General features: G+C 39.5%; 1 protein-coding gene and 1 non-coding gene across 2 annotated transcripts in view; one reads left to right on the top strand and one right to left on the bottom strand.

The window, feature by feature from the left end:
- The window catches only part of RCAN3 (RCAN family member 3), a 28,536-nt gene extending 3,615 nt beyond the window's left edge, over positions 1-24,921 (top strand). Inside the window, exons 2-5 of the mRNA XM_029229018.1 lie at positions 3,882-4,136; positions 20,676-20,849; positions 21,944-22,115; positions 23,104-24,921. Of these exons, the coding sequence (XP_029084851.1) occupies positions 3,957-4,136; positions 20,676-20,849; positions 21,944-22,115; positions 23,104-23,288 (711 nt within the window). The 5' untranslated portion in view covers positions 3,882-3,956 and the 3' untranslated portion in view covers positions 23,289-24,921. The remainder of the gene's footprint in view (positions 1-3,881; positions 4,137-20,675; positions 20,850-21,943; positions 22,116-23,103) is intronic.
- On the bottom strand, positions 13,122-13,194 carry TRNAS-GCU. The gene has a single exon. It is a non-coding gene; the product is annotated as a tRNA-Ser (tRNA).
- Positions 24,922-27,796: the final 2,875 nt, after the last annotated feature.

Raw genomic sequence — 27,796 nt, 5'->3', positions numbered from 1 at the left:
CATAGAATACAGGGGACAGAGTTTAAATCTAGAGGAATCTGATTATGGAGCCTGAATCTTTCTGAGATATATTTAAATATTGTTCAAACTTGTTTGCAGTTACTATGGTATTTCATTAATCCATCCTTTTAAGCTGTATCAAATATACACTACTGTGTAAGTGAAGAAAATATAGCAATACTATAAAGATTATTGAAATATCTTGGGACAAAAGGCAAATAATTTAACAATAATGTAAAAAAATTGAAGGGAAAATACCTATAAAGGTATTTAGGGGATAACTGACAAAATGTGAAAATCGACTCTGATTTAGATAAAAATATTATATCAATGTTAAAGTACTTGGTTTTGATAATTGAACTGTAGGTTGTATAAGAAAATGATCTTATTCTTATACACTGAAGTATTTGGGAGTAAAGGGGGCATACCCTATCTTAGTCTCAACGGTTTGGGGAAAAATGTATATGTATTAAAATGAGAGAATGATTTTTAAAATAGACAAAAATGTAAGTAATTGTATACAGGAAAAGGGTACACAGGAATTCCTTATACTATTCTTACAACTTTTCTGTTTGACATTATATCAAAAGAAAAAGTTACCCCAAAATGAAGGTAGAAAACAGGAAATGAAGGTGTAACATTCTAAGAATTTTTTTTTTTAAGTCAGGTGAAGGATTGTTTCTTGTGCTCTGATTTTCTTTTTTTTTAGAGGTTGGAGGAAGGAACTTGAGACAAACAGAAAATCTTATCAAAAATAACTTGACTTTCTCAAATTTCAAAATCTAGCCGTTCAAAGCTCCCTAACTCTCCAGCCAGGCCAGGTGTTTTCCTCACCTCTTTTTTTTTTTTTTTTTTTACGGTACGCGGGCCTCTCACTGTTGTGGCCTCTCCCGTTGCGGAGCACAGGCTCCGGACGCGCAGGCTTAGTGGCCATGGCTCACGGGGCCCAGCCACTCCGCGGCATGTGGGATCCTCCCGGACCGGGGCACAAACCCGTGTCCCCTGCATCGGCAGGCAGACTCTCAACCACTGCGCCACCAGAGAAGCCCCTCACCTCTTTTTAATGGGGAGGGGGAGGATAAAGACATTAGTGTCTCCGAGATAAGAGGTAAAGACAGCCCACTTTTAGTGATACTGAAAGTTAAATTAGGTTGGTTATATCATTTCCCTTCCTTAAAACCTTCAATGCCATGCTAATGTTGACTAATTTTTATGTCAGAACTCTGTAACCCTACTTTCAAGGCAGCCTGGCCCAAACCTGCCTTTCTCACTTTGTTTCGTGCCATCCCCACCAAACCTGGTCCACTCTGGCCACACCAAATCTCATGATCTTGTGCCTGCTCCTCTTTCTGTCTTCCTGCCTTTGTCCGTGAACTGTTGGCTTCGCCTGGAATGCACCCCATTCTCTTCCTGCAGAAATTCTGTTCATCTTTCAAGTCTAACCATAACCTCCTTTGGGGAAGCTGTCTCTAATCTCATGCAGAATTAAATTTTCCTTTGTCTGTGCTGCCGTATCAGAGGGGTAAACACAATACTACCTGCTTGCTTTCAGTAATCCTTATTAAGCGTATACTCTGAGCTAGAAACTGTGCCAGGGACTGGGGATTCAAAGGTACTCAAGCTCTGGTAGCTTAGGAGTGATTTGTAAACAAATAATCAAGTACATAACAGAGAAATGAACAAAGCTACGGACTCTACCTGACAATTGAGGCTTAAAGAAAAGATTACAATGAAAGTCACAGTGAGATACCATTTTCCCCCCCAGCACGCCCCTGTGCAGATCAGAGATTTCCAGCACAGTCATCTACTTAAAGGAATAAGTTTTAAACAGTTGTAGTACCAGATAGGTATATTCAAAGGAAAGCTAAAAATACAAGTCTAGAACTCAGGAGAGAGAGGTGGAGTTCAGTGTGCACAGGCAGGAAAGACCTGGGGGCAGATGAGAATCTTTCGGGATCCTGTCGGTTTTCAACGCATCATTGCCTCCAATGCCCAAGATTCTGCTCTTGCTTCCCCCTCAATTTCGGTGACATCTTTCCCCGCTTAAGAATTACTGAAGCGAGAGACTGTATTGATATACATGTGTTGTGTGTGTCAACCACGGGGAAGCAGGAAACAAAGTTGAGAAACACTGGTGGTGGAGTAGTGAAAATCCTTGGGCCTGGATAAAACCACCCAGGAACAGGAAGATGAAGAAGAGGATGGGGTTGAAACCTCGAAGAGACGTTGTAAAGGGTGAGTAGGGAAAGAGGAGCCAGTGACAAGGGCAGCTGGGGAGGAAGGAGAGCCGGGAAAGACGGAGCCCGGGGAGGGCAGGGGCACAGAGACGTCCCAGAAGGAATGGGTGGGCGGCGGTCCCGAGCTGCAGAGACAGGCAGAGGCCTGGGGTTAGGACACCACGAAGAGGCTGTTGCTGTCCAATGGGGGCAGTTTTAGCTGGAAGGGGGTGGCAGGAGTCCTGCTGCCCTGAATTCAGGAGTGACTGGAGTTGAGGAGACTCCTCTTTCCAGGAAGCCGGTAGGAAAGGGGAAGCAGAGACAGAGGGAGGTAGATGGAGGGGCAGGCAGACTCCAAATGGAAGGTTTTCTTTTTTCAAGATTGGGCCGGAGTGGGGGTGGGGAATCTTGAAGAGGTATGTTTGCTGAAGAAGAGGAATGAATGGGTGGAGACGGAGAAATTAAAAGTATAGGAGCCAGTTAATGGAAAAAGGTCCTTTGGGGGTATTATTGAAGAGAAGAAATTCTTGGTTTGGTGGGATCTCCTTGAGGATAGGAACCATGTTTTATTCATCTCATAGCTCCCTGTACTTGGTATGCAGTAGACACTCGGAAAATGTTTCTGAAAACAAGTAAAGATTTTACTTTTTAAAACTAGTCTTTCCTGATTGATATAGTGGCATAATGGGGGGGAAAAATCACTATTTTTTCCCATAATTAACATTCTGTACTGTTTTCTATATAAGCAATATATTTGCAACTTCGTGTTCTTTGAAATAAAAGAGAAAATCACAAAGGGAATATTGAGGTAGTAATAATCATGCTCACTTAATTTTTCTGTGCCTGATAAGTATTACTTAAATTCCAGCATTTTGAAATGTGTTATGTTCAAGGCACTCTGCTTGGTGGATGTGGAGTGCAGTTCATCAGAAGAGACAAAAATGCACGTAAACAGTCCTATAAGACAGACTCTGTTCATTATTTAACAGTGGGACACTATCAGCTCCATGCTTTGGGGTTAAAATTATTGATTTTTAAGTATTCAGAGAAAGGACATTTTAAAAATTGTCTTCTATGTCAGATTTTGCCCGTTGTAAATATTACTGATACTAGCAAAGACCAACTCTGTATAGAACTTTTGGTTCTGTGTAACTTAGTTCTTCAAGAGTGTATTCAAAAAGAACAAATTGTTTAAAAAAAAGGTAAAGTCAGCTTATTGCAGACCATGTTTTAGGGTGCAGACGGTGAGTGAGTCAGTGTGGGTTTTATTCTGCTCTGCCAGTTTCAGTGTTGCAGACCTAAATCCCAAACAAATATGCAAAGGCAGTTCTGGTTCACATTTTCCTTCCCACTGCTTGTAAACTGGTGTACATGTTGATAGTATCTCATTTTGTATTATACCCCCAGCTCCATTTCACTAGAAAACTTGCAGCCTTTTTTTCGTAATATGTCGTTGCCAGTGAAATATATTACATAAAGTATGCCAAGCAAATCAAATTAGTATGTATAGAATTCATTTATGAGGACTGTAATGAGGTTATTTAAACTTTGAGTGATCTTTCCTGAATAAAATTGCTTCATTTGATGAGTCACTGTCTTGAGAATTAATTGGAGCGTTATTGGGCCTTCAAAGTCTTATCTCTGTTGTTTTCTTTTTCTTAACAGTAGATGCCTGGTAGACATCTTAGAACTTTAAGAACGGAAAAGACCTGCTTTTAGGGGATAAAGCTGAGGGTCACTATGAAATCTTGGAATGACAGCCAGTCAGATCTCTGTAGCAGTGACCAAGAAGAGGAAGAAGAGATGATTTTTGGTGAAAATGAAGATGATTTGGAAGAAATGATGGATTTAAGTGATCTGCCTACCTCACTTTTTGCTTGCAGTGTCCATGAAGCTGTGTTTGAGGTGCCAGAGCAGAAGGTAGGCATGTACCTTGCCTTTCCCTGCCTTTGATAGTGTGTTAAATGTGTGCAGGTTCGGGGAAACAGCATGTCGCTGCCCGTTTGCAAAGCTTATTACTGGTCCGTGACAAGTAGAGAAGTGTGCACCAAACTTTAGACATTGCTGGGGCATTTTTATTATGCTTTATGAGACTATCAGTCTGCAACAGATAGGAAATATTTAAAATCCAGTCCTTCCCCACAGACATTTTGAGAAGTACTGGTTTCTAGTGAGCTCTGAATCAAGTCCTATTAAGTTCATCCATTTATTCATGCAGTCATTCATTTTTGGAGCCTGTGGTTAAAGAGAAGCTAAGTGATTTTTAGCCTGGCTTCCTATTACTTGGGAGTTAATTCACAAAAGAAGGAATTATTTTAAGCCTTTTTCTAGGGCTAATTACATAATTAGGACTATTTATGATTTCATTTTAACAGAGTTGTTAGTATTTCTTGTTTTACTTTCTACAACCTGGCCGGGGCAAAATGATTGAGTTTATTTTTTTTAAAGGTTACCCTTCTTTAGTTCATTCATTATTTAACTGGAAAAAGAGATTGTATGTGCGCTTTTGGTTCCGTCGTGACCTCACAAAAGCTTGTGGGTCTTAGTCATACAAAAGTAAAATATTTCTGCCACTGGTATGAATTTTGCATGTTCTAAGACTTCGTTTAAAAATCCTATCACGCTCCTTTTAATTTGCTATCTATGCCCTCTAAGTATTTTCCTTCCAGTGACTCTCATGGAGCAGAACTCGATACAGTTTGACTGAGTACGTAGTTGAGTGCTCCAGTGTGTAAGGCACTGTACCAGTTGCTTCAGGGAATTCAGACAGCTTCTGCCACAGAGAATTTACAGTCCTGCAGTGGAGATGATCAGTAATTTGATGTAAGATAGAATACTCGTGCCCTTTAGAGACACTTGAAAGTGCTGAGGTAACAGAGGAGTAGGATCACAGCCAGCTGGAATAAAAGAGCTTACGGGGAGACGCATTGCAGAGGAGCTGTGTGAGTTGGGTAGGAGTTTAGCAGGGAAGGAAAAGGCAGTTCCAGCCAGAGGGAACAGAATGAGCGAAAGAGCTGAATCAGGAGAGCGTGGACCGCTTACTGCAGGGAGTAGTGAGCAGTTCTGTGTGGCTGGCGCTGAGGTGAGATGTAGCCAACGTCAAGAGCAGTTGGGCTGGAAAGGTGAGTGTGAGGCATCCTGCAGACTCAAGGAGCTTGCCCTTCTGTGGTCAGTAGCCTCTGAGCAAAGGAGTGGCAGTCAGAATTACACATTGGGAAGGTCAGCCACAACCTGTGAAGGGCAGAGTGGTGGCAAGAGAGCCAAAAGCAGGGCCCTTTGGGGTGCGCTTGTGGAAACCAGCCAAGAGGTGCGGGAGGCCTGGAAGGGGAGAGGGAGAGGGTGGCAGCCACCAGGTTTTTACCGTTTGGGTTTGTTTACATTTACAAATGCTATTTTCTTTCCCAAGTTCGGTCACAGTGTAGACATTTTGAAATCATTCTTCCTAGTTTTCTCATACGTTTTAAGAGCTCTAAATTTTCATGTAATAAGTAATTACGTTGACTTTGTTGTTTGTTGTTGTGAGAAACCACATGTATTACTAGTTTATCTTAAAATTCGTAAGAATTTTTCAAGAAACCTCACAATCTTATCTGTCCCAAGTTTTTCTTTTTTTACTATAGCCTAGGGGTTTGTTTAACTTGCCGAAGTGATGAATTCTGGTTGGTTTTCCATTTTAAAACCATTTAACGTTGTATCTAACCTAAATTTATATTGGAAATCATATCACCAGAAATTCTAGCAGCAGTTCAGTGGACTTCACATTACATACAGTTCTTAACTCATAGTAAATTTTATATAAAAACCTTCATGATAATATCTGAAGCTGCAGAATATAAAATGTTTATATAATAAAATTATATATGGATCATTAATTGGATATAAAGTGTAAGGAGAATCAAATGTTTTCTTTATAGTTTGCTTCTCACTATCAGTGTCTTATTTTGCTTTAGTTTCTTCTGGAATAACCTGTTTGTGCAGGTCATCCACATACGTGCAAAAAACAAAGCAAAACAAAAACCACTTCTGATGGATTATGGGCAAAATAATTCTGATTGCAATTAAATGTTTTATTTTCAAAAGAATTTTAGTTTTTTCTCCAGGTTTGAAAAGGTTTCTGTCTTGATAATTTTATAAGTGTTGGAATACGCTTTTACCCTCTTCTGAATGGTAGACTGAGTAACACAGGTGCCATTGTCATGTGAAGGTGAATCTTCATTTTAGATGGCTGGATTTGGGCTCTACATTTTCATCAGTTTTTCTTGAAAATTGCATGAGGTGGGGGAGGAAAAGTAAAGAATATAGTAAACTGTAAGAAAAATAAACCGAGGAAAAGGCTTATCTCGTCATTTCTGTTTCTGCAGCAGCACGGTTGCTAGTTTTTATACATGTGCTCAGCTAATCAGTGGCTCCATCTGGAGCACTGCAGGTTTAGTACCTAATTTTTCTGTAACAGATTGGAATTTGTTCCGTGTGATTTTATTAACTTGACATTTTTAACCCCAGTTTTCCCTTTCTTAAAATAAGGAAAAATTGAGCAGCCTTCTGGTTTGAACATGAGAGGTCTTCAAAATGCAATTTAGGTTTTTATGATGGGAGAAGCTGGAGTGATTCTCCTTTCTGATTTAGGTCTGAGTATCTGAGGGGACTCAGTAAATGTTGATGGGAAGCAGCATTCCGATAGGACTGACTTTATAAAGAAATGCACGTGGCTTTTGGATTAGTCTCTTCGCAAAGCACTACCCTTCGCGCATGAAACTGTTTCCACTGACCTACTCACCATACGACATTTGATTTATTTTTCTAATGACGATGGTTGGGGTATATTAAGACATCTCTACTTGCTCTCCTGGTCCTGCTTTTTGATCAGTGACACTTAGCATCTAATACAGTTCCCAGTACGGGGCAACACCTGTTAAATGTTTGTTGAATGAATGGATTATGTAAGATGTTTGTGGAGGGTTAGTGATACAGAGCTGTGGTAGAGAAACAGACTTATAAGCTGAGTGAGGTTAAGTAGTATGTAGAAGATTTAATCTGAAATTGTGATTTCAGATACACTGGCGCAAATTCTTCTGTGGTCTGTATAATCATATTCATAATATAATCTTTCTGTCGAACATTTGGTTTCTATACCCTCCATTTAAAGAATAGAAAATATTACTTAAGAAAAATAAATGATATCTGGAAGTTAACTGAAATACCCTGAGTCTTTGGTTTTTAGACCTAATCAATTGTTGAGTGTTCTAATACAACCTTCAATCCAGGAGAAATGAATCTTTTGAGGAAAGTGATTTGTTTTAAACTTGAGAATTGAAAAAGGGGATTCAAAGGAAGAATGTTAAAGTGAACTGTATTTTTAACAGTGCCTGGAACATAATATGGTTTCAGTAAATATTTGTTCAATTGAATCTGTAGTGCCATTCTGGCCAAGAATTAGTAAAAATTTAATTAACTTCAAGGCTAGATTAAACACTAGAGAATCATAGAAGTTTAGAGCTGGAAGAAATCCTAGCCAAGTCTCATACAGTAATTTCAGAGTAACAGAGTAATTGAGCTTGCTTCAGAAACCATTTTTCAGTTGTACACTGAAAACTATAAAACATTGCGGAAGGAAATTAAAGACAACACAAATAAATGGAAAGATATTCATATCCATGGACTGGAATACTTAATATTGTTAAGATGTCAGTACTGCCCAAAACAGTCTATGGATTTGGTGCAATCCCTATCAAAATCCCAAAGATGTTTCCTGCAGAAATAGAAAAACTCATCCTAAAATTCATAGACTCTCAAGAGACCCCCAAATAACCAAAACAATTTTGAAAAAGAACAAAGTTGGAGGACTCACACTTGCTGATTTTAAAACTTAATACAAAGCTGTAGTAATCAAAGCAGTGTGGTACTTACTTGTCAATTATATCTCAATTTAAAAAAAAAGTATGGTACTAGTATAAAGATAGACATATTAACCAATTGAATAGAACAGAGAGTCCAGAAATGAATCCTTGCATATATGGTCAAATGATTTTCAGCAAGGATACCAAGACCATTCAACGGGGAAAGGACAGTCTTTTCAACAAATAATGCTGGGAAAACTGGATATCCACATGCAAAAGAATGAGGTTGGACCCTTACCTTACACCATATACAAAAATTAATTCCAAATAGATCAAAGACCTAAATGTAAGAGCTAAAACTATAAACTCTTAGAAGGAAACATAGAGGGAAAGCTTCTTGACATTGGATTTGGCATTAATTTCTCAGATAGGACACCAAAAGCACAGACAACAATAGAAAAAATAGATAAATTGGACTTTATCAGAATTTAAAACGTGTGCAGAGAATATTTTCAAATCGTATATCTGATAAGGGATTAATCCCCAGAATATATAAAGAACTCCTAAAATTCAACAACAAAAACCAAGTGGGGTATATACAACTAATTGAAAAATGGGCAAAAGATTTGAATAGACATTTCTCCAAAGGTGTATAAATGGCCAATAAGTACATGAAAAGATGCTCAACATCATGAATAATTAGGAAAATACAAATCAAATTCACAATGAGATACTTCACACCCATTATTGACAAGGATATGGAGAAATTGGAACCCTTTGTGCATTGCTGGCAGGAACATAAAATGGTATGAGTGCTGTGGAAAATGGTATGGCAGTTCTTCAAAGAATTAAGCATAGAATTACCATATGATCCAATGATTTTGCTTCTGGGTATATACACAAAAGAAAGCAGGGGCTCCAACAGATATTTGTACACCAATGTTCACAGCAGTATTATTCACAATAGGCAAAAAGTGGAAACAACTCAAATGTCTATCAACGGATAAGTTAATAAACAAAATGCAGTGTATACATATACAATGGACTATTATCCAGACTTAAAAATGAATGAAATTCTGATGCTGTGGATGAACCTTGAAAGACATTATGCTAAGTGAAATAAGCCAGACAGACACAAGAGGATAAATATCGTATGATTCTACTTATATGATATGACAGAAAGTAGAATGGTGGTTGCCATGGGCTGTGAGAAGTGGGGAATTGGGAGTTACAGCTTAATGGGTACAGAGTTTCAATTTGGGATGATGAGAAGTTCTGGAGATGGATAGTGGTTATGTACAGCAGTGTGAATATACTTAATGCCATTGAATTGTACACTTAAAAATGGTTAAAATGGTAAATTTTGTGTTTTGTATATTTTACCACAAAAAAATGCAACCCCCCCCTTTTTCTTGACTTTATCATTCTTTGTAATGTGCTTTTATACATATATAATATATATAATATGTACATATGTGTGTGTACTACGTATGTATATATGTACGGGCACCTCTTTTGCCCCACTTTGCATGCTTTCGGCCCACGTTTTCACTCCAGCTGTTGTGAGTGTACTCACCTGTGTGCAGGTGTAACCCCACAGCAGCTGGCCTCCGTGGCACTGTGGATATCTTACTCTTTGTCCCAGTGTTTCTCTGCTGACTGTGCACAGATGCTCGTCCGTATTGATGCAGGTGCAGACGTAGCAGTGTGAGGGAGTTAATTAACATCTCACAGGGCAATCCTAGACCAGTGGAGGGCTGAAGCCAGTGAATACGTCCCTTCTCTACTCTCCAGCCACCAGTTCCTTGGCTTCTGGCTCCTCAGAGTGCTCCTAGCAGGATCAAGCCCCAGTTGCTCACAGAGGTGACCAGCTTGGTAACACAACCTGGACAGAAGGAGGACGGGCTTTCCCTTCTTCCCTGTTCCCACCTTGTCACATGAGGTCACTTCCCAAAACAAGCTCCGTGTGTGTACCCTTGCCTCGGCCTCTGCTTTCACAAGGAGCCCAGGGAAGACACAAGTGAATAACTTCCAAGTTTGGTTATTCCTCCTCTGTAAAGGCACTGTCTCAGGCTCTCAAAAAAGGGGCAGGGCTTCCCTGGTGGCTCAGTGGTTGGGGGTCCGCCTGCCGATGCGGGGGACACGGGTTCGTGCCCCGGTCTGGGAGGATCCCACATGCCGCGGAGCGGCTGGGCCCGTGAGCCATGGCCACTGAGCCTGCGCGTCCGGAGCCTGTGCTCCGCAATGGGGGAGGCCGCAGCAGTGAGAGGCCCGCGTACCGAAAAAAAAAAAAAGGGGGGCAATTTTTAGCTTGTGCAAAAAGGATAAAGACTAATATAAAGAAAAACCACGTGCCCACCCAATTTAGCAGATAAAATTTTACTAATAAATTGAACTCCTTTTGTCTTCTCCCAGAGATAAGCATTATCCTGAACTCCATGTTTATCATTTCCCATGCAATTTTATCTTTTTATTAAGTTTAACCATATGAAATTGGTGTATCTGTAGGCCAAAATGGTCAAATACAGGTTTCCCCCTTTCTCCAAAAGTAGAGTATTTCTACAAACCCTTTTGTAAGCTGAAATGGTATAAAATGAAGAAGCAATCCCTTAGGACACATCTTACCAAAGGATGCACAGAATAAATCGAGGTAGAGCACAGATGCTCACAGACACAGTTCAAAGCTAAGGTGGCTTGAGATGCTGAGATGCTAAGGATAGTTCCCCGGGACGGAGCTCGGTGCCACTCTCACCGCTTGCGGTGTGCACTGCCTCTGTAACAGCTGCTGCAAAACATGCTGAATGCGAGTTTCGCCTTTTTTTTGTAAAAGGGAAACATCCTCTTTGGATTTCTTTCAGTTAGTGAAAACACGTACTAATGTAGGTCTTTTGTAAAAGCAAAGCAGCATAAAGCAAACTTTCAAAAAGCGGTGGATACCTATATTGGCGTTTCTTCTGGTTTAGCCTAATACTGTGTGTATGTATGTATACTATTTTTAAATTTTGCTCTATTTGCAGTTGACATGATTGTCTATTTAGAAAGGAATCTACATAAAAACTCTTAGAACTAATAAGTGAGTTTAAGAAGGTTGTAGGATACAGGGTCAATATACAATATCAACTACATGTCTCTATACTAGCAGTAAACATTTGGAAATTGAAACTTAAAAAACACTACAGTAGCACCATGAAATACTTAAAGATAAATCCAACAAAATACGTGCAGGATCTGTATGCTGAAAACTATAACACTAATGGAATACATAGAATTTTACATAATTTAAAATTTTCTATAAATGGCATAATTATATGTTTTTTTCTCCATGTTATATTTGTAAGATTTTTTTTTAAATACCATGCCTCTCCCTTTTGACCTGCAAAGTTTTGTGTTTTTTTTAAATTAATTAATTAATTTTTGGCTGCATTGGGTCTTCATTGCCGCGCACGGGCTCTCTCTAGCTGTGGTGAGCGTGGGCTACTCTTCGTTGCGGTACACGGGCTTCTCAATGCGGTGGCTTCTCTTGTTGCGGAGCACGGGCTCTAGGCGCGTGGGCTTCAGTAGTTGTGGCTCGCGAGCTCTAGAGCGCAGGCTCAGTAGTTGTGGTGCACGGGCTTAGTTGCTCCACGGCATGTAGGATCTTCCCAGACCAGGGATCAAACCCATGTCCCCTGCATTGGCAGGAGGATTCTTAACCACTGTGCCACCAGAGAAGTCCCCTATATTTGTAAGATTAATCCTTGTTGAGATATGTGTTCCGTGTCGCTTGCTGTATACTCTCTTGTTTTACAAATATACCATTCTTTATTTACCCATTCTAATGTTGGACATTTAGGTTATTTTTGAGATGTTGTTATTGCAACAGTGATGTTGTAAATGTTCTGTATGTGTCCTGTATATGTGAGGGTGAGAGTGGGGGGTCTCCTCGGGGTATATAAACAGGAATGATGTTGCTGGCTTGTCAGGTTGCACATTTTCACCATCTTAGTGGAGACTGTCAGATAGTCTCTAAAGTTGTACCTGTTTGCATTCCTACCAGCCATGTAGAAGAGTTTCCATTGTTCCATAGCATCACCAATACTTTATATTTTAAGAATTGAAAATTTTTGCCAGTCTGGTAGTTAACATTTTTATTCCTTTTTAACACACTTTTGCGTAAACTGTAGATGAATGCTTCTCAAATTTATCTCTTAGTGAAGGACCAGGTTTTTCCTCCAAACTGTCACAGATTTGTAAAATGCAATAAGAATGTCACAGCAGTGTAAACTTGCTAAAATGTTCCTAGACCCTTTCTCTCAATTTCTATACCAAACCTTGTTGTGGACCAGTAGCGAAGTTCATGGACTAGCGCTGGGTCCTCAGACCACCGCATTGTATATATAACATTTAGGAAATTACAAATAGAAGATTTTGAAATGAAGAAGCTATCTTCAGTTATCTTCAATTATATTTGTAGCTTCCATTGTAAATACTTTGTCTCAAAAACAAGAGTTAAAAAGGGTCTTAGATCATTTAGTTAGGTATCCTAATTATCGGCCATATTAAGAGATCACTGAATAGTCAGGTTAGCTGTCATGTTCTTAGAGACAATTGGTTTACAGATTCCACATTCGATCTTGGTTTGTGTATTCAGTAAGTGTTTATTGAGCATTGTGCCAGCCACAGTTAAAGTTCTGGGGAGACAGTGGTGAACACAGTGACTCTCCAGCCCTGATGGAACATTAAGGAGATAAATATATTTAACATGCAAACAAGTGAATTAGAAGTTCAGATAATAACAAGTATTGCTGTGAAGAAAATAAAATAGTGGAAGGGTAGAGAGTGACTTGATGGGTGACAGTTTTTAACTAGAGTGGTTGGGGAAGGCCTGTCTGAAGAAGTGACGTTTGAAGTCACCGAATAATGAGAAAGAACCAGTATAATATTTAATACTTCCTATAATTTAATTGAGATTTATCCTAACATAATTTTTAAAATATTTATTTATTTAGGCTGCTCTGGGTCTTAGTTGCGGCACATGGGATCTTTGTTGCAGCATGCGGGCTTCTTAGTTGCGGCATGAGGGATCTAGTTCCCCGACCAGGGATTAAACCTGGGAACCCTGCATTAGCAGTACAGAGTCTTACCCACTGGACCACCAGGGAAGTCCCCTAACATAATTTAAATAACTTTTCTCTCATGTGTCTATACAGTTGAAATGCCTTATAATTTTTTTTTTATCTTTCTCAAAACAAATACTGCATTGAAGCTTTTTTTCCCCAGTAATCTCAATTTCAGTTGGAAAAGATCTGCCGGTCCCCAAATCAAGGTAGGATTTAAGGTCTTTGGGTTCTAAGAAACATCTAGATTACCCATGTGTATGTGTTCCTAATCTCTCCAAAGCAGGGTGCTCCCATGGGGGAGGGTGGGATAATTCAGGAGTGAGCGAGCTCGGAATAGGCACGTGTGTCACCTCTATACTGCCTGGCACAGAGCCCAGCTTTTGAGCCTTGCTGTGCATTAAATATGTGATGAATAAAAAACTGGGAAGATTTATCTACAAGGTCAGGGTACCAACACTCACCAGCGTTTGTGTTGAGCCCTCCTAAATTAATTTCAGTAACCATGTCTATTCTGTTTGTTTTATTTTCTTATCTGATTTACATTTCTATTTTTATAAGTTTTATAGGGCATATTATATTGGAATAGCACAACATGTCCATAATATGTGTGTGTATGGGTATGTGTGTATGTATATAAATTTAAAAGTAGATAAATAAATAAAGTATATTGGCAGTGCGTATTGAAATACTTTTACTGGTTTGGGTGTACAAAGGACTTTTTTCCCCAAACCATTTTAAGAGTAAGTTGCCAGCAATGGTGGCCATTGCCCACAATTTTTTAATTTGTATTTGCTACAAACAAGGGCATTCTAAGAGAAAAAACAAAATTCAGGAAATTAACACTGATACATTACATTGTTCTAGTTCTCCGACCCTACTCAAATTTGCGGTGGTTCCAGTAATGTCCTTTATAACAACAACAACAACAAAAATCCAGTCCCTTATCACGCAATGCATTCAGTTGTCAGGTCTCTTTAGTCTCCTTCAGTCTGAAACAATTCCTAGTCCTCCCTGCCTTTCAGGATGCTCACACTCTAGGAGACTGCAGGCTGGTCGTTTTGTAGCCCATCTCTCAGTTTGGGTTTGGCTGAAAACTGTTTCTTCAGGGTCAGTCAGGTTGTGCACCTTTGGCAGGAACATCACAGAAGCGATGCTGTCCTCTTCTCACATCCATCTTTAATTTGTCCTATTACCGATGAAATTCACTTTGAGCCCTTGATTAAGACAGTGTCTCCCAGGTTTCTGCACTGTCGAGTTATTCTTATTTTCCTTGTACTTAATAAGTACTTTGTGGGAGTTACTATGAAAGTAAATATCCTGTATCCCCGTCAAGTTTTAAACATATTTACTCATATCAGCAAGATTCGTGGTTTCCTATTTCATTCATTGGTTATAATCTGTTACTGTCACGATTTTATGCTCACTTTCGTCCCAGGTTTGGCCAGCACTTGCCCCTTCCAGGTGGTCTCTGTGTCTTTTTGACATGTGCCCATCACTCTTTGGGTACCTCTTTAAACTTTCTAGCATAACAAACTATTCCAGAATTATCTTGTACTCTCCCTGCCCCAGCGCTGGAATCAGCCATTCCTCTGAAGAGCCCTGATTCCTTTCAATGGAGAACAGTCATATTTAGGAACCGAGATAGGAGTTAGCTGTGTGTGCCGGGTGCTCTCGGAGTCTCACTGTTCCTAGGTCTCTGGCACAGAGATGGGAACTATGTGCAAATGAACATATTTGCATACATACCTGTGTTTACACGTATACTTCCAGCTCCAGTCCAATACTAAAGAATTGTTTCTAGTTTTCTCCCTTTTCAAATCTGTAACTCCTTTCTCTGACAGAGAGATAACTAGCTTCCATTATCTTATTATAGTTACTTATTCAATCACTTCTTCTGTATCACCTTAAATTAAATCACCACCCACCCCCTTTCCCATGTGGACACCCATCTGTGTTCCAACACCCCGTGTCAGGTCCCACCCTGCACCCAGACCCACCACAGGAAAGTCCCCTTCACCCCACCTGGGTTCTGATACTCCCGTGGGTGCCCTCCTTACCCTGCTCGGGATCCAGTGTCCTGTGCTGGCCTCTTACAGACATATCCCTACCCACCTGGGCTCCGAGCTCCAGGCTGGATTGCCTTCCTGAGCAGGTCCCCTCCTCGGCCTTCTCACGCCATCAGCCTGCCCCTTTGCTGGATACCTTCCCTCTTGCCCTGCTCTGGGCAGTCTTCCTGCATGGACATCCACCTCACCCCACTGAGCTTCAGCACCCTGTGTTGGGCTACCCTTATGTGGGCACACTGTCCTCATCCTTGTTGGGCTCCCGCACCCCATGCTGGGCCTGCCTCCCTCCCTGGTGTCTGCCCCCCTTAACCCACCTGTATCTGACACCCTGCTCCAGGCTCCCCATCAGCATGGACACCCCAACCTTACTTGGCTACACCTGAAGGCTTCTGAACCGAATGTTCAGGAAGAGGAAGGATGCCTTATTCTTTTTAAAGGAACAAATAATACACTTCCTTCTCAGACTTGTTTCTGACATTCTTTCAAGTTTACATGTCTTTGGAAAGATGGGTCCCTAACTTGAAAAATCATCTTCATTCTCTAATGTCCATGAAGGAAACACCACCAGAAAGGAAATGAACGTCTACCCTGGAATAAATCACACAATCAATATTGTTCCTTGTTTTAGCCTCAATATCTAAGGTAGTACCTGGCCTTATTGAATGAGTGAGTGGATGAACAGTGAGAAAGAATTTATCAAGACACATACACACAAAGATCTAGATGGAGACCAAAGAAATGGAACAGAGCTCAAGTTACTGCCAATCCTTAAGCACATGGACAAGCCCGAGAATGAAATGTTTCTTGGTCTTCGTACGTAACTGGCCTTGACGAAGAGGAATCGTGTCTTGCTCCTCCACATTTTCATGCATGCTGTGATAGCTTCATATCAGCCGTTTCCATGTTTTAAGTGGCTTTTCATTCTGTGCAAGCTTGGCGCCGTGAATACATACATAGTAAGCAACTCCAAGGCCATCACCAAACAGTTGACTTTATGAAATAGAAAACAAAACAAAAAGACAAAATTAATAAGGAAGATTAAAAGCCACTGGCATGGAAATAGTGTATTTTTTCAGTATGTACAATTCAATTTATCGCTACAATAAAAAAAAAACAAAAACCCTGCTATCCTCTCCCTCAGTTCAAGTCAAAGTTCATAGCAGAGTAATGCAGAGTCCTCAGTGTCATAACAGAGGAGCAGTGTCCTCCGCTTCAAGGGGTCAGGGTCATAGGTCAAGTTCAGAAGAATCCTGGGAAGATGGACACTGATTCTGTTAAGCAGTGGTTCACTGTATCACCCACTGCAACCGAGTCTCCTGGGAGGGCATGTCTCCTAGGTGACTGCTCCATCAGCTCGACACATCTGAATTACACTAAAGGACTGTCAGGAAGGGCAGGTTTTAATTTTCCACTGGCGACCTCCGTGGTACTTGCTATCTAGCTCACACTGTCATCGCTGTGTATTCACCTCCTTCCTGGGCATCCACGTCACACAGTAGAGCAGTTATTTTTGTGACCACAGAATGGCAAATGGATTATTGCAACAGCTCTACCTGTTCCTGTTACTAATAGTGATAATACTCCCTATGATGTATTGTTGTAAGACCTTTAAATGATCTCTCTTTCTATCACCAGTAACCCAATGAAGTGAGTACTTTTACTATCCTCAGTTAATGGATAAGGAAACTGTAGGCACAGCAGAAGTGAGTAACTCGCCCAAGGTCACACAGATGTATAATGGAGCCAGGAGTTAAACGCAGACAGCCAAGCGCCAGAGCTCTGTGCTCAGAAGATAAGTGGCTGGTAGAAGCCATAAGACCTTGCTGAAGTGATCTGTCCAGGCTGTGAGTTCCTCCTTAGGTCTTCCTTTTGTGGTCTCATGTTTGAAGAAGTGAAGAGTCTCTGTTACTGGATGCAAAAAGGAGTGTTTTACCCATGCTAAATAAAGGCCAATGAGCAGAGAGCCTCAGGAATGGATGGTGTGTACTCATGTCCCCCTCGCAAATGCAGAGGTGGGTTTTGTACTTGTTCATCAAAGCCAGTGCTCGGTCACTGAAGTCACAGGAAAGATACCACCATGTGGACGACATTGTCCCTGACTGGGCCATCGGACCATCTACAGGCTGGCACATGCAGTTCTCTCTACTCCAATAGAAGCCTGAGGCTGGATGTGAAGTTCAAGCTGAACCTGAACTTCCCTGAAACTTATTTGAAATTTAAGAAACCTCTAAACAATTCATGAGACAAGGAAGAAACATAATGGAAATTAGACTAAAGTATTTAGAATCAAATGATAGTGAAAATAATATATATTAAAACTTGTGGGACAGCTAAAATAATACTTAGAAATGTATATTTTTAAAATGCTTATATTAAAAATGAGAAAAGTTGAAAAACTAATGGAGTAAGCATCCATCTTAAGGTGATAGGAAAAAACCTCAAAGAAAAGAATAAAGAGCAAGAATTAACGAAAAGTGAATAAACATACATGGAGAGAGCCAATAGTGTCAGAAAGGTGATTCCCCAAGGAGAAAGAATTATATCTCTCCACTTATATGGGTCTTTAATTTCTTTCAACTATGTCTTATAGTTTTCAGTGCACAGGGGAAAGGATAATCATTTCAACAATGGGTGCTGGAACAAAGGGATAGCCATATGGGATAAAAAATGAACTTTGACCCTTGTCTCACATACAAAAATTAACTTGAAGTGGATCATAGACCTAAACGTAAGAACTAAGCTATAAAACGTCTACAAGAAAGCATAGGAAAAAATCTTAGTGACCTTGGGTATGGCTGAGATTTCCTAAATATGACACAAAAAGCACAAAGGTTTTTTGTGGGGTTTTTTAAGTTATTTATTGTCTTTATTTTTTATACTTATGTGCGTTTATACTTGATACAGTTCTTTTTTTTTAACATCTGTATTGGAGTATAATTGCTTTACCATCGTGTGTTAGTTTCTGCTTCATAACAAAGTGAATCAGCTATACATATACATATATCCCCATATCTCTTCCCTCTTGCGTCTCCCTCCCTCCCATCCTCCCTATCCCATCCCTCTAGTTGGTCACAAAGCACCGAGCTGATCTCCCTGAAAAAGCACAAAGGTTTTTTTTAAGTCAACACACGGAGTCAACACTTCATCCAAAAACAAAACAAAAAAAAACCCTTGCTTTTCAAAAGATACTCTTTCAAAATGAAAAAGGAAAGCAAGGACAATATTTGAAAGACATAGACTTGACAAAGGGCTTCTATATAGAATACATAAAAGAACTCTTACAACTTAATAAGAAAGATAGCCCAAGTTAAAAGTGGGAAAAGATTTGAATAGACACTTGACCCAAGAAATTATAGAGATGGCAAATAAACTTAGGAAAAGATACTCAGTATCAGTAGTCATTAGGGAAGTGTGAATTAAAACTACAGTGAGATAATACTGTATCCCAGTACAATGGCTGAAGTTAAGAAGACTGACCATACCAAACGTTGGTGAGAATGTGGAGCAGCTAGAACTCTTATACACTGTTGGTGTAAATGTAAAATGGTACAATCACTTTGAAAATCAGTTTCTGAAAAGTTGATCATATACTTGTCATACAATTCAGCCATTCTACTCTTAGGTATTTACCCAAAAGAAATAAAATCATATATCTACCCAAAATGTGTACATGAATGTTCATAGCAGCCTAATACCTAATAGTTCAAAACTAGAAACAGCCCAAATGTCCATCAGCAGGTACATGGGTAAACATCCTTACAGTGGAATTCTACTTGACAATAAGAAGGACCACAAAAGAGAACCCAGTAATATGAATCTCAAAATGATTATGCTCAGGGAAAAAACCTGGACCTCCCCACACACACACCAAAAGTACATTTATACAAAATGCTAAAAAATACAATCGAATCTAGAGTGATAGAAAAAGAGATGGTGGTTACTGGGGTGAGGGGGGGCACCTCATACACATCTGTTTTATGTTAAGTAAGGACTTAAACATGAAAGGTAAAACCATAAAACTTTGAGAAGACAATCCGGGAGAACATCATTGTGATCTCAGAGTGCAGAAGGATTTCTCAAGACACAACACAAAAGGAAAAAGTGGATACATTTAGTAATGTTCAAATTTTAATATTTATGGTACCTATAATTGACAAAGAATTAGTATCTCTATAGAACTCCCATGACTCAATAAAAAAGGACAACCCAATAGAAGAATGGACAAAAGACATGAACAGATACATCACATTAAGAGGAGCCCCAAATGGCCAATAAACATGAAACGAGGTTCAACCTCTTTATTATTCAGAGAAACGTGAATTATAACCAAAATTAGAGCCCATTTCATATTCCCTACTTCACATTGATAAAAATTTAAAGGTCTTTATAAAATGTTGGCATAGATATGACGCAACCAGAACACACATTCACTCTTAGAGAGTAAACTGATATAAGCTCTTTGGAAAACTATTTGGCAACATCTACTAAAGTTAAAGATGTGCCAGTGCTAAGGCCCAGGGATTGCACTTCAGAGAAACTCATGCATATAGTACCAAGAATGTTCATAGCAGCACTGTAGTAGCAAAATCTGGAGGCAGTTCAGATTCCAGCAGCACTAGAGGAATTGTGGTATGGCTCTACAATGGAATACTATACAGTCATGAAAAGGATAGCTCATAGTTACATGCAGCAACAAGGAAGAATCTTAGGAACAAAAAGCAAGTTACAGGGCTTCCCTGGTGGCGCAGTGGTTGAGAGTCCTCCTTCTGATGCAGGGGACATGGGTTCGTGCCCCGGTCCGGGAGGATCCCACATGCCGCGGAGCGGCTGGGCCCATGAGCCATCACCGCTGAGCCTGCGCGTCCAGAACCTGTGCTCCGCAACGGGAGAGGCCACAACAGTGAGAGGCCCACGTACCGCAAAAAAAAAAAAAAAAAGCAAGTTACAGAGGAATATGTGCAAAATGATTCAATATTTAGGGATCCATATAAATGTTGTAAAACTATAAAGAAAAGCAAGGGAAAGATAAGCACAAAATTCCAGAAAATGGTTACTTTGAAGCAGGAAAGGAGTAGGATGGGGGTAGAAACTCTGACACACTGTGGACTTCAAAATGGTAGTAATGTTTTTGTTCTATAATTGGGAATGTTTTTATGATTTTTATACCTTACGTTTATTTTATAATACTTTACATACGATTTTATAATATGAATCTACACTATATTTAATAAGGTTATTTTTAGAATAAGGGCAAACTGCAGAATTTTAGCATATGACTAACAGGATACCTGTTCTTGTATACCTACAAGAAAAAAATGCTTTTTTGGGGAAAAAGGCAAATTATAATGAGTTCTATCCCATTAATTATGTTTAATGACTTAAATTTCCTCTTGGTAAAGGTTTGTCGTTTCTCCCCCCGCCCCCATTCTCTCTGCCTGGCTGCCCCTCAATTTGTAGGAGAGATTTGAAGCGCTTTTCACCATCTATGATGACCAAGTTACGTTTCAGCTGTTTAAAAGCTTTAGAAGAGTCCGAATAAATTTCAGCAAACCTGAAGCAGCAGCACGGGCTCGAATAGAACTCCACGAGACAGACTTCAATGGGAAGAAGCTGAAGCTGTATTTCGCACAGGTACTTCATGGTGCAGAGGGCAGTGTTCTCTAAACTTGTTTTCCTCCATCCAGAAATACTGTCAGTTCTCCACTTTCTCTATTATTATGCCAGAGGTCTTTGATATGAACAATCCCCAGGGAGAAAAATATTTTTTCCTTTATTTTACAGATATATACATTTATTTATTAAGCATATTTGCCGTCCTAGCTTTGTTTTGCTTAAACATGAAAAGAGTTTCAACCTCTTTTTTATTCAGTTTAAGGAATTCATTTTTCTGGCAGCTTTTCTCAACTGGGGTTGAGAAGGTTAAGTAAGCCCTAACACCTTAAGGCCAGTGAATTAACTTTTCTCCTGTGCATCTAGAATGGCACTCGTGCTGGGATATCCTTGGAAGAAGTGAGAAAGTAGTCTCTGGAATCATTTCCGTGTGCTGTGATTCATATGAGGCACCCCTTTGAAAATGGCTCCCAGCCGAAGGGGTGAGCAGGGAGGAGGCACGGCACATACAGAAAGACTGTTTTAGACTTTGGAATTGAAAAGGATCCTGTGAGTTGCCAAGAATTGGCTATGCTTATTATTCTAATCCTACATTGATAGGACTCTGAGAAGCCAATTTCTTCTCGGAAGAATTAGTGAAATAAAGGCATTAGATGATGTGTTAAGGGCACTGTTTTATTTTCAACACAGAATTTTTCCCCTTGGTCTTAGCTTTCAAAATAAAAAAAAAAAAAAATTAAGGGGTTTGTCATTTCATACTCCAAATGAAACCCATGTTTGGACTTTTCTTGGTGGAATTGATGGAGATGGTATAACCTAATCTCTTCTAAAACTGGGATTCAGTGCTTAGTACCATTCATTGTTCATTCATCTCTCCACCAATTTATTTTTCTATTCAACTAATCTTTATTGAGCACATAATGCTCTGTGCTGTGCACTGAGTGTTCAGTGGTGAACCAGACAGGCACAGACCCTGACCCAGCCACTGGGAGATGTACTGTTAAAGAGAAATTTTTAATTTTTAAAAATTTTCTCCCAAGAGATGTTACAGTTAATGTAAAGATGAAAGAGAAAAATATAGTCCAGTCAAATTTTGAACATCTCCCTCCCTGCAGGTACAGATGTCCAGCGAAACACAGGACAAATCGTATTTACTGCCCCCCCAGCCGGTCAAACAGTTCCTCATCTCCCCTCCTGCGTCGCCTCCAGTGGGGTGGAAGCAGGGGGAAGACGCGATGCCTGTTATAAATTATGATTTACTCTGTGCTGTTTCCAAATTGGGACCAGGTAACAAACTTCTGTCTCTCCTGTTTTTTTTCCCAAGAAACTTTGGTATTAAAGACTGTATTCAGCAATTTGTGTTCTAGCCAAGTAGTAAGAGCATGATCAGCATGGAGGATAAAACCTGGGTTCAAATTCTAGCATTTGCTAACTTTGTGAACTTGAGCAAGTTACTTAGCTTCAATTTTCTGAGCCTCTGTTTTCTCCTCTAAAATCCAAAATAGGGATCATAATAGCTACCTTTCAACGTGGTTATAAGGATTACATGATATGTATGTAATAATTAATCTAACTGCGGTTTTTACCGCTATAAATTCCAGTATATAACAGGTCGTTAGTGAATATTAGTTGCCATCAAAATAGACAGACGTCACGTTGACTAGTACATCAGGGAACTGGTGGTGATACCATATCATCCCTTCCAGACTCTTCTCCTGTATTTATTTTTCATTTCTTCTTTTCCTTCTCTTTGATTTCTCTCTCTCTCATCCCTTTAAGACAATCTAAGAAATCGGCGCCATTGTTGTTCATACAAGTTGTCCGCCTAAAGTAATGTTATGTCTATTATAGGGGATACAAAAGGCATTTTGAGGGGAAGTGGCTAGTTGCTGTTTTTAGACATCAGAGCTGTATCTTGGATCTCTGAGGTCCTACAGTAACGAGATTGCCGATGCTGCCCGGAACCTTACAGGCGTCTACCAAGGCAAAACCAGAAGCCGTTATGAAATTAAGCAGGCGTACTTGTGTTATTCATAGAACAGTAATTAGCACTTACATTTTAACCCCCAAGACCTCAGTACTCCATACTAGCTAATGTCTTAAAATGCCAAAACTCTTTAAGAACCTTAAAGCATCAGTTCTCTAATGCCAAGACAAGATGAAGTTCTCTGAAATAGGATTTAAGGATGGAAAAACCAATAATGAGCAATGAAACTATGAGTAGAGCAAGAAGTTCCAAGGGACAGAACCCTTCCTTTGCTGTTTACCTCCACAGGAGAGAAATACGAACTTCACGCGGGAACCGAGTCGACACCGAGCGTGGTGGTTCATGTCTGTGAAAGTGAAACTGAAGAGGAAGAGGAAACAAAAAATCCCAAACAGAAAATCACCCAGACAAGGCGCCCTGAACCTCTGACTGCAGCACTGAGCAAGCCCCGGGCCTTCGACTGCACGCTGTGAGGCTTTGGTTGTGGGGCGAGGCTGCTGCCACCTGGGCTGGGGTGGTGGAGACATGCCTGCCCGTGACCGCTGCTCAGCTGAGGCGAGGACAGGAGGGAACAGCGCCTGCCTTGGGGACAGGGGAGTACAGAGTAGCAGCCGGGTTTACCTGTTCAAAATTTTAACTGTTGCTCTGAGCAGCACGTTAAATTAAAGGATTAGCCCCCAACATGTGGCAACTCTTGACCATTTTTAACAATAGCAAATTGGGAGAATGGCTCCCTCCAGCAACGTTGATTTCCCTGCTTCCGTATAGCATGGGGTACTGCAAAATGAAAACTCTAGTCACTGAGTGCAGTACCATTTTTAAGAACTTAAAAATAGTCTTACAATTTTAATAATGTAGTGTGGGATTTTTTTGTAATGGTCTGTTGGCTTCCAACTAATCTATTGGTAAATGGTTAATTGCTCTTCAATATACATGGAATTTTTTGCACAGAAAGAAACCTGACATACAGAGTAATTCGTAGAAAATCATTTTTCTCAAGTGTTTTTTCCTTAACTTTGGGGAAGAAATACCCAATTCCCTTTGACTGTCAGAATCAAGGGACCCAAATCTATGTGCACATTGTTCTCATCCCGAAAGTGATACACAGACCCCAGTTCCTGATGTGCCATCCCTCCCGGACACAGAGCTGTTGCTTTGGAAGGCAGGACGTATCCCTTGTGAGCTTGATGACTGTGACCTCAGGCGGCCACTGCACTCTACCATTTGTGACCACGTCCTGGCCTGTAGCTCAGACTGTCTTCAACCACCAGTTGAGTTTTTGTTATGCATATTTGTGTGTCATTATTCTTGAATTAGAAAAGGTCATGATAAGATTTTCCATTTTTAAATTGTCCATTTAAACATTTTTCAGTTTGATTTGAAAGAAAAGTCACACACATTCTTTTTCTGTGAATTAGGGAAAGATGGGGCAAACAGAGATAGTTTTAATTGGACTTTCTTCTGGGTGAAATTTTTTTACCCTGGCTTCCAGTTGGCATTTTCCCCTAAAATAGAAGTGTTTCCTACTTGTGTTTCAGAGTGTATCGTTGAACCTGCTAAGGTAGAAGCAGACATCTTCTTAACTCTTTGTGGTCTCTTTGGACTTTGAGGTCCCTTTTATAGAGAAGCATCAAAACTAAGAATGCTTTGCTTCAGGTCAAGTGGCTCTGCTGATTCTCTGCTCACTCCGAGGTTTTCTTTGTATGGCAAGTGTATGGGGTTCCCTGGTGTGCCTGTGCAGGGACGTGTGAGTTTAGACTAATAAACCAATATGGCTGCCACTACAAAGAAAGAATAATGCAGAAATTCAGACTGTGCTGTCTATACATTTTTGGTAATGTATTTCTGTGGTCTAGATGTTCTTATTATGGTAGAATTTATTTCTAAGGACATAAACTTTATTGAAAAAAAAAAGAGTTTTCTATATTTTCCTTGCCCTCAAATACTCTGAGATGATCAACTCTTCTATTTGTATATATCCACCACTGGTAAGCCTCAGTGTAAATTCAGTTGAAACTTGTGATTCTGTAAGCAGTTTATTAAACTCATTATTTGGCAGTTTAACTGGCAGCCACTTAATAAATTTACTTTGCAGTTCTAAATTCAGCATTTTGTCACTCTTTTATCTGGGTGTACTAACTTATTGCAGGACGGACCCTAAGTCAGGAAATGTATGTATTTTCAACATTTGGGAATTTTTGAATTTCCTTTTAGATCATATTTATTTGCTATAATTTTCTAAGTGGTCAAAAGTCATGATGTTTTATTATCTGGCTTGGCTTTCGTGCTCTACCTTCCAATTAAAGAATATTCTATCCCTAACTTAAAACTGTCTTTTAAAGTCAAACAATGCAAATTACCTGAATATTTCTTTTTCTCTTTTCTTTCTTTTTTTCCAGTGTTGAATAAATTGAAGAAAAACTTAAACCAAAATTAAATATATATTAAGTAATATATATTTTTATTTAAAATATAATTATTTAATATATATTAAACTTTTCTGAAAGGAAAACATTAATATTTTCATTCTTTCTAGTATAATATTTCCACAAGATGAACTCTAAAAGAAAAACTACTATATGCCCATTAACTTTTTTTTTTTTTTTTTTAATTTTTGGCCATGCCCCACGGCTTATGGGGCCTTGACCAGGGATGGAACCCGAGCCCTCAGCAGTGAAAGCACCAAGCCCTAACCACTGGATCGCCAGGGAATTCCCTCCCATTGACTTTTAAATATTGTGAAATCAACCAGGATCTCCCCAGGTATTATGAGCTCTTTTTTTGGCTATTTTGTATCCAGTTCATGTATCCATCTTGTGAGAGATAAGTCTCATGCATCTTTTTTTTTTTAAGTACCTTCTAATAAGTTTATCTACTTCTTCTTTGAAATTGAGTCATTGCTTAGATTTAACTCATAATATGGTAGCTATGTTTTCTTTAGAAACGATAACCTCTTCTTGGGAATCAATTTATGTAGACAGTTATGAGGAAAGAAGATGATGTTTTTCGTTAGGAAAAAACATTTGCGAAGGATAAGAAAATTGTACGACAGTAAAAATAGTCGACAGAACCTGTAATGCGTGGGCTATTATGGTCTAGGTTCTTTCAATTTACCCACCGGATGAAACCGGAAGTTAATCTATTTAAAAGTGTACCCCCGTGAGCATCTACTAGTTTAAGGTGCTAAGAAGCAGAAATGGTAAGAACAGTTAGTTCCCTTGCCTTGGAGAGCTGAAAACCAGGTGAAAGCCAACTAGTCTTTTCACATTCTCCTTCGCCAAAATATTATACACTAAAACCTATCAGTAATTAAGAGCCAAATAAAAGCTCCTGGGAACTTCTAAGTTCAACATAAAGGGTTTTTTTTTAAATTGAAGTTTAGTTGATTTGCAGTGTTTTGTTAATTTCTGCCATACAGCAAAGTGATTCAGTTATACATATATATACATATTCTTTTTTATATTCTTTTCCATTATGGTTTATCACAGGATATTGAATATAGTTCCCTGTGCTGTGCAGTAGGACCTTGTTGTTTATAACGTAGAAGTTTAGGTAAACATTGTGGTTTATGGGATGTTCAAATCAAAGAGATGCCAGGAGATAGAGTCAGGTTAGCACTTCCATTCTAGAATACGGTTGTTTTTGTTTCCCACTCACAATAATTCTGTCTTTTTAAAATGTTGTGATATAGGGAATTCCCTGGTGGTCCAGTGGTTAGGACTCCGTGCTTCCACTGCAGGGGGCCTGGGTTCAATCCCTGGTCAGGGAACTAAGATCCCGCATGCCACACAGCAGAGCAAAAAAAAAAAAAAGTTGTGATGTAAAGTGAAAAGATTTGATTTCTCAGAATCTCAATTACAGAGCTGAAGATGACTTTGGAAATCATAATGTACTCTTCGTGTTACTCAGATTAGAAAACAGGAGCTGTGACTTGCTGTGAAGCCCACAGAAGGCAGCCCTGGTTCTAGAATTGGTAGTCCTAACTCCCAGGCTAGGGCCTTCCTCTAGTTTTTCTCACCTTAGCCTCTTAAAGACACTCAGAGGCAGTGAATCCCAGTCATAAGAAAAGAAACAAACAAACAAAAGGGAAAAAATTCCTTTTCCCCTGATGCGATACAATGAATAAGAAAAATCTTATCTGATGAAATCAGTGACTTAGTAATTTTAATGAATGAATTCGATGTTCCATGTTTTGTCTTTGTTGTCAGTGTACCATTGGGTTTGGAATCTACTTAAATATTGTCTTGGTAGCAAGGAATTGTGTTGACATTTTATCAATATGTGGGCTTTCCTAGATTTCATAGTAATGAGATTAAAATATAAATAGGCATACTTGAGATGTGATTCTCATGAAGCATAATGAGATCTAATATGATTTGAAAAGAGCTTGCAGTGGAATGGCGCGCTCACTCAGTGCTTGTAAGATGGAGTTCTGTTGAAGATTGAAGGCTGACCTGTGCTTCAGGTTTCTATATAGACTCTTACAGACCATGGCTTCATTTGTAAAAGGGAAAATCTCACGCCTAATTAAGCATTGGAAAATGTACAAAATTCTTTGGTTCATCAGGGTCACTGTCTGCTGGATCTCTCTCTTTTCTCCACAGTTGTGTACTTCATATCCGACCTACAGGTGAGCTTGGTCAGTCTTTCTCTTCTTGGCACACTTGCATTTATATCTTCCTGTAGGAAGGGAAATAAATTACTGACAATAAGTGTGACAATACAAAGAAACTAAAGACTTGGAGAAGTAGTTTCCTCCTAGCTGAGGAGGTAAGTCCATGTTGTAGAACCTCGCCTTTTAAAAGGTTAAATAAATTTAAAGAGTAAGATTTGTGAACCTTGTCCAACAATTTGATAAATACATGTTTTTTAAGCTTCCTTTGAAGTGGGGTCAGCCAGAACATCTTCATTGAAATGCAGTTTTTTTTAATTGCATGGTACAGGTGAACCAGTTTGCAGGGCAGAAAGAGAGACCCAGATG

Source organism: Monodon monoceros, unplaced genomic scaffold (assembly GCF_005190385.1).
Source record: "Monodon monoceros isolate NGI ecotype Baffin Bay Population unplaced genomic scaffold, NGI_Narwhal_1 Super_Scaffold_18, whole genome shotgun sequence".
NCBI lineage: Eukaryota > Metazoa > Chordata > Mammalia > Artiodactyla > Monodontidae > Monodon > Monodon monoceros.
The sequence above is the reverse complement of the archived record's forward strand: the minus strand, read 5'-3'. Positions and strand labels throughout refer to the sequence as shown.